The 8,166-nt window shown below is 37.0% G+C and overlaps 1 protein-coding gene across 1 annotated transcript; it reads right to left on the minus strand.

Annotated features, from left to right (window-relative positions):
* Positions 1 to 807: 807 nt before the first annotated feature.
* LOC120433337 lies at positions 808 to 5,472 on the minus strand. The gene is made up of 6 exons (XM_039599455.1): positions 5,390 to 5,472; positions 4,828 to 5,163; positions 4,426 to 4,701; positions 4,233 to 4,298; positions 2,689 to 2,729; positions 808 to 1,168 (listed from the first exon to the last, which is right to left on the minus strand). The coding sequence occupies exons 1-6, from the start codon at positions 5,451 to 5,453 to the stop codon at positions 1,070 to 1,072; spliced, it is 882 nt and encodes a 293-aa protein (XP_039455389.1). The 5' UTR covers positions 5,454 to 5,472; the 3' UTR covers positions 808 to 1,069.
* Positions 5,473 to 8,166: the final 2,694 nt, after the last annotated feature.

Genomic DNA, 8,166 nt, shown 5'->3' on the forward strand with positions numbered 1-8,166 from the left:
ACTGATGAAGTTACTAGTTAATGAAGTTTCCAGTAAAGTGATTAATCCCTCAGCATACTTCTTCTGCTCAGCCTGTTTTTGGACTGATTTCCTGTGTATTAAACATTCTGCCTTCTGTGACAGTAGCACAGGAGTGCTTTCCTATTTCACAGCGCCTTCATCTTCATTACTGAGCACCTGTGAAAAACAACACAGCACACCTTAGAGTCCATCTTTCATTCTTTAGATTATTTTTCACACGCAACTGTGTATTCTTATCATTTATTTTCTTCTATCTTTTGTAGGTCCACAATTATAGAAAAACAAAACAAACATAAACAAAACAAACAAACAGAAAAACACTTTCCACACATTGTTTTACTCTGCAAAGTTAGAATGGAATTTTTGGTGTTTAAACTCACTGTGTTTTGTTCCATCTGAGTGGGTGGGTGTGGAAAAAGGTGTCGGAAGGTCAAACAAATGTGAGTGGTGTTGAGATGTTGTGTCTCATTTTAGATGACCTAAATATGTTACGTGATAGGAGGAGGCAAGGTCTCACTGTGGTTTCACCTGAAACCTCTGGTGGTATTGACCCACGCCTTTTTTCAAGCCTTGACTCATGTGATGACGCACATCATTGTTGACCCTCATAAGAAAGAACCCCCACTAGTGTTTAAATATCTGGGACTCTAATCTTTTGGTTAAAGTCCAGTCACTTTGTTTCCAAGCTCCTTAGACTGACATGACCTGGATGACTGAGAAGCTACACAGACAGATGTAACAGAGTGTCCACAAGTATGACTTTATCAAATTTAATTCAATCCATGATATTTTTTACATTTCTTTTTTCATGTCAAACTCTTTTTACACACACATTTCCTTTTTGAAGAAGTGGAAGAAGACAATGCTTAACAAAGTAACATCTTGTAATTTTTTAATACTGTATTACAAGAACTTGTACAGAATTTAAAGAAAACGTACAGTAAAAAAAGATTGCTGGCTGCACTGCCTATGAAAAAGTCAGAGAGAACCTTATCACTCTCAAGGTATGATTTGCTGAGAAACATCTGGATTCTTTTGCTTGTTGAACTTAGAGTGGGTTTCTGGGATCAGTTGGAGCTCCAGTGGAAGAGGAGGAAGTTTTCACAGTGGTGCAGGTCACAGTGTCACCTTGATCTTCACCACAGTCCTAGAGGGAAGAAAACACAAGCACATGAATGTCACAGAGAGAAGACTAAAATAATTAATTAAATCAACACAGAAAAAAGTTACTAATTTCAAAACTTTTTTACTGTGAAAGTGACTTTTAAAGTGTAAAAAGAACTGAAACATGATGAAAACCAATAAACTATTTGAAACTGCGATGTTGACTAGGAATTTTAAACCCTGAAATAAAACTTGTTACACTGTGGATGACAATAGGTCATGGCACTTTAGCTACAATAGAAGTGAAAAGTGTTTTGAAAAATTATGATCTTCCCTCTTAGATCCTCTGTAAATTTCAAAACAGTTACTGGGGCTTTATTAGTTTTCCTCGTGAACCTGATAGAAGCATCATCATCATAACAAAAGGATTGGTGTGTGAAATTACCGTCTCCTGACTGATCTCTGCAGGGTTTAACCTCAGTCTTAAATACAAATACAGCTGCAGAACTGTGTTGACTTTAGGTGAAGATTTGTGCAATGTCTCAAAACCATCTCTATGTATAAATGGTTTGTATGGTGCAGTTTTTCTTTTTGAATTTAGCTTTCTTATTTCTCTGTTCTTATTTCTCTGATACACACATCACTATTAGTGATTTACTTGTAGACTCTCTGGTATAAAAAATACTTTGCTAATAGTAATACTAATAACAAAAACCACAATGCTGAAAATTAACTGAATTAATCAGTGTTAAAAGTTACATTGCTGTTATCTAGCTGTAGTTTGCCTCCTGAAAAGACACATAAAGTTAATATTAGCTTAAATAAAAGAGAAATTCTGGTTTCCTGTCCTGTGTGTTTTGTAAAAATCACAATCTACAAAGTAAACAAAGCTGCATTAATATGTATATGCATGTCTTAACCGACAATCCTGACATGTTTAGCTTCCTCAGTTCTTTTTTATAATTGCAAGTTAGGAAATATTCGTCTATTTTCAAAATCCTAACATTTTTTTTGTGATATCATCATTATGTGAGCATTAAATTCAAACTTTTCAAATTCTAAAATTTAATGTGTGATTTTTTTCCCCTTTCATAATCAGCAGAATGATTATTAAGACTGCTGACAGATTTACAGGAACAATGCTAAACCACAGCTGATCTGGAGACAGTAGTCAGAGATGGCGAACAATGATATACAATTACATATAGTGACTAATACTGCAATTTCTCCACCCCCACATTCAGCCACATTCACCCACTCCACTGTGTGTCTGCAGGGTGAAAAAAACTTCATTACAGGATCACTTTAGCTATTCTTTATTATTATTATTACTATTATTTAGTTATTCTGATCTGTCTGATCCTGTCATGTTTATGTCTATAGTTTCTCCACCTACACCTATTTTTCATTGTCTTTGATATAGCTCTCTCTTAACAATAAATATGCAAATAAACACTATTTGGAAAGATAACATATATGTTTCACTGTGACACAGTCATCATTATCTGTACTTGTATTTGGTCTTATCTCATTTATATGTCCGCATTTTATATGAACAAATACCTTTTTACTCACAGTGTTTTCTTCCATCTGTGGTATGTTCCCTGAAAAGATAAAAGCACCGCAGGGAAAGTCAACTTCATCTTCAACTATAAAGTTTCAGCTTCATACAACCCAAATTTCAAAGACGCTGGGACACAGTGTAAAATGTAAGTACATAAAAACATAATGTAATATCTAGAAATTTCTTCAAATATTAGCTCATTTTGAACATGACAGCAGCAATATGCCTCGAAATAGTTGGGAATGGGGCAATGCGTGGACTAAGTGGTAGTAAAATGAGTCAGGTTTGAGAAAGTTTTGCAACATTACGGATTAACGTGAAAGACGTCCGTAACATGATCGGGTATGAAAAGTGCAAAATGTGATGCAGACTTTCACTGAAGTAGAGATAGAGGCTGGCCAAGCTGCTTTCTGTAGATCTTCAAGGATACAGTGCACCTTCTGGCCTTTTCTATACTTCTCTGCGACGGGCCGCTGAAGGGGAGGCGGACGTACCTGAGGCATGATTGCGGATGCCCCTCAGGTGCATCCGCCTCTCCAGCAGCAGCACCGCAGACCACGCCCCGCCACATTCTCCATCAGCACTTTTAAAGTAAGCAAACATTGTGTCTGTAACACTCTACTTCTGTCATGGAAAATACTGCAAGTGACGTTGATAAATCATTGTTAACACAGTTTGCTGTGCCATCCACACATGCAGGTTACAGCAGCATGGCTTTATAGTAGAGCTGCTGAAGGTGCTGAACTGGCCTTTCAGCTAAATACGACAAGGAAGACCCAGGACTGCTGATTCTGTATCAGCCAAAATTCATCAGTATTCCTCTCCCAAAAGTCCAACTTGGTCTCCTCAGCTCCCAGGCTGTTGTTAAAAGAAGAGGAGATACTAAACAGGGTTAAACATGGCCCTGCCAGCTTTTTTGAGAGGTGTTGGTGCCTTTCAAATGATAAAAATGATTTTTTCCTAAAGTGATAAATTTTCTCCTTTTAAACATGTGATGTTTTCTATGTTTGATTAAGAATAAAACATGGTTTTTAATGTTAGTTGCATTCAGTTTTCATTTATATTTTACACAGTGTTTAACATTCCTTTTAATGTAGTATAAGATTATCATATGTGAAAGTTCTGACCTTTAGTTTTTGTCCATGTGGTGACTGTAACAAATGTTATTAAGAGTCCTGCTAAACTCGTACACACAATGATGTATCTCAACAAATACCGAGGATTTGAATTGAATTGAATTGAAATTTATTTCAGTCAACAACAACACAACAAATTATAATTTTACATAAAAGTACTCAAATAGTAACCGAAAAAGGAATAGGCTGAAGCCTTGTGGCTTATACTTGTGGATCTGAAAACATACAAAGAAAAGAAATCATATAATGCCTTTTCTTCAAGGAAAAAAATGACATGTTCATATATTATATCATATAACACATATGGCATTTACTACAGCAGAATATGAGAATTTTTTCACCCGCAGTGATGTGTCATCCATACATTCAGACAAAAAACATTAAAACATGAGTGAGTCAGTTAGTACCTTCTTGTTTTGCTTCATTATTGATGTTTGAAGATACACTGATTGTTGTCCTTGTTCCATATTCAGCTGATAAAAATGCCCAAAAAATGCACGGTGAAAACATTTAAACAATAGAGGACAAAGGCTGATGTGATATTTAAAGATTAAAGCTTTAAGCAAATCAGTTATTTTGTGTGATTACAGAAATCCTTACCTGCTATCACACATGAGGAATGGAGTCTGAAAGGAAACAGCTGCTCTTTCTTATTATAATCGTTGGTTGCTTTGCACTTCAGTGACTTATTAAAACGTGACTCAACGTGAGATGATGTAAAAGTCAGAGTGGTGGAACAGTAACCGGATTTTATCTCTATGTCTGAAGGTTGTTCCTCTTTACCCTCATATAGCCATTCCACTCTGTGTCTGCAGTGGTCATATGAGAACACACAGCAGTACAACTTGACTTCATCGTCGTTCTTATGTTCAATCACTGGTGAAAATAGAGAGAATTTAGGGTAATAATAAATACATCGCATTAATATGCACTGTTGTAATGTTTTGATTCGTTTTTGTCAAAATACAGTTTGAGTGTAAACATTAAAATGCAAATACTCACTGATGATAACAGACAGATGAACCTGAAAGTCTGGACCTCGCTGTAGTCCTGATTCGTTGAACTGTCTGCAGGTGTACAGACCAACATCCTCAACTGTGACCTTCTTTATAACCAGAGAACAGTTCCTGCTAACACTGAGTCTGTCTGATTTAGCTTGAAGATCTTCTACAATCTTTCCAAGAATAACCAGCTCTACTGCTTTCTGGTTTCTCGAACCACTGAAGAACCATGTTGTACTGGTACATTCATGTTGAGCGTGTATTGCATTTTTACAAGGCAAAGTGACTTCATCATCATCTCCAGCAGGGAATAAGGACAAAGTGTGCCCATTTGCTACTAACCAAAAAAGAAAGAGACATGAGAAGATAAACTGTAAATAAGTAGATCAAATGTCTAGATAATCAAATTTTGATGCATCAGAACTCTTGTGCGTCTCATTTTGGAGTCAAATAAACTCATAAAGTTTAAAAAAAAACATGAGTGTTAAATTTGAAATCAATAAGACAATGTTAGTAGCATTAATGCAGTTTACACATTAGTTTGAAATTCTATTTAATCTTACCTCTCAACTGAAGCATCCATATCAGTATCAGAAACATTTTAGCCCATGTCAGTACAGCCATCATGCCTTGGTCTTTGTCTTGGTCTTTACTTTTGCTCACAAGGTTAGAAATGAGTCAGTCTCAATGACGAAAGCAGTGTCCCCTTCCTGGTTACTTCCTCAGAGTAATTTCCATCCCCTTCTCTCTCAATCAATTAATTCAATGCATACTTTCAAACTAAACCACATGAGTACATTTTTAAAACATTTTTAGTTTCAGTGCAAGTTAAAGTGCACATGAAAAGAGTCACACAGCTGTCCTACCAGAATTTGAGTCTTGATTTCATGAAATAAAAAATGGTGACAAGTAAGAACACAGATACAATCTAATTGTGGTTTGAGACCTGTTGGTTTCACACCTATGACATTTTCCTTCTCAGAAATGAAGGGGAAGTGTTTTGGTGAGCATATTGCAACAACAACAGCAGAGCTCAGGGTATAATTTGAAATCATATTATACTATTTCTGTTCTATTAATTCTACTATACACTAGCCACAGTTAAAGTAAATTCCATTCCTATTTTTTTTATTTAGTTCGTTTTAGTACTTATTTATTTATTTAGAAACAAATGTTACCGCTCAGTAAAAACTGACCTGTTGAAACAGAAACAAAGTAAAAGTTGAAGGGAGATGAAAGAACCGGAAGTGGTGGTGTGTGTGTGTGTGTGTGTGTGTGTGTGTGTGTGTGTGTGTGTGTGTGTGTGTGTGTGTGTGTGTGTGTGTGTGTCTGAGAAACAACAAAAACACAAATGATAATGTTTAAGTGATCTTTTGCACGCAATGTACTCTGTGACCACTGCACACAGATAATTTTTCTCTATTAATGTTTCATAATCCCTCCTTGTCAAAAACATGCAGACTACAGTCATAGTATCAGAACTGCTGTTTGACCCCTTTTCAAAGACCACAAAAAGGTTTGATCTCATGTTGCTACAAATATTTTACATGAAGTGATTTCTGTCTCTGCGAACACAAAGATTCAAACCACTGCAGAACAGTGCCTTTATTTCCTATGACATGCTCGAATTTCTGTAATAAAATATGGTCACCAATATCAAATGCTGCACTGAGGTCTAGTAGAACGGGCCCAGAAATGAGTCCACTATCAGAGGCCATAAAAAAGATTTCTAACCTTCAATGTTGTCAGTGCAATATACTTTCTGTACTTTGAGAAATTCTGACTGAAAGTTTTCAAAAAAGCATTCCTCTGATCATTTTGCTGTTTTACAACTACTCCTTCAAGATTTTTTGAGATAAAAGGAAGGTTGGACATTAGCTACAACAAGTGCTTCAATTACTGCCATGTTAAAGGCCTGTGGTACTTAGCCCTTTAATGAAGCTTATGCGTAAGTTCATCTGCCTTTCTTCGGTGTTAGGCTGCTTTTCTTTTCTTTACATCACCCCCCGTTTCCCACACTGTCAGTCTCAATAATGTCATCATTACTCTGGTCCAATCATCTTCTTGTCTGCAGAACTGTGTTGGCTTTAGGTAAAGTTTAAATCTGTGCTCTCTGTCATTCTTCCATTTTGATTCTTACTCATGAAACCCAACCTCCTCCCTATCTCCACCTCACAGACACCTCAGTCAGAGCTCCATCCAAGCCTCAGTCTTCATTTTTACCACCACCAGTGTCTACACTCTGGGAGACCCCGTCCTAAATCCTATTACTACTGGGATTCGATTCTGCCATAATGAGTCATGTCATGATCCTGGGTTTTGTACCCAGCATTTTTTGTTTTGGACTTTTGATTCAGGTTTCAGGACACTCTTGTGTCTAGTTTCCTGGTAGTATCTCTCTTTTTAGGCAGTCTTGTCTCAATATTAATTTGTCTGTTCGTGTCTTTGTGTAGCCTGTCATGTAGGTAACTTCTGTCCCTCACACTTATACAGACTGTATATAACTACCAACTCTCCATCCATGTTGATGGATTGCCTATATTGGCTGGAAATATTAATTTCCAGAGAAAAGACACAGACAGAAGATGCTTACAGGATGTGATGTGACAACACCAATGAACTATTGATGTGTCATATTTGTCCAAGGCGTATTTCATTGTTATGGAAAAAGAGAATATTAAAATCATGATGACCAACTGGAGTGGTGATTTCTATGACTTTGTGTATATAATTTGGAATTTTGTACAAATGTAGGCCACAATAAATATATGATATCGTTTCATTCTTTTCACAGGTTTATTTGCATGACGCACAAACAGACACAATTGAAAGGTACACATGTATTGTGCATGAAACGAATTCAAACGTGGTGCAGATGTGTGTCACAAGTTGATCTGGCTGTAGGCTGTGGCACTTGGCCAGAGGTGGCGCTGGTTGACTCGAGTCCATGTTAGTGCACACAAAGTAAACTGCACGCTTTAGTTGTGAAGCAAAAACGCTGAAACCGGAGAAATAAAACGTGCGAGGGGAACGGTAACGACGACAAGAGTCTCCCGATCGTTTACTCTTGCTGTCCTGTGAACAACACCGGCGTGGTATTAATTGTTTGCTGTTTTCGCGATCGCGTCGCGCATGAGGATATCACCAGGTAAACTCGCGTCCTTTTTAAACATTTTGTTGTTCAACGGCATCACATCAAGACTGACGGAGTGTGTTTGAGATAACCTCACAAGTGTCAAAGATGACACATTTGGCGTTTTTTTTTCCTGGTTTGTCGGTAGCAGCTCCTGAAACGTAAGTCTGCCACACATCTGTTCGACCAACGCCAGTTGATCTAAAC

This window comes from Oreochromis aureus, linkage group 15 (genome assembly GCF_013358895.1).
Source record: "Oreochromis aureus strain Israel breed Guangdong linkage group 15, ZZ_aureus, whole genome shotgun sequence".
Taxonomy (NCBI): domain Eukaryota; kingdom Metazoa; phylum Chordata; class Actinopteri; order Cichliformes; family Cichlidae; genus Oreochromis; species Oreochromis aureus.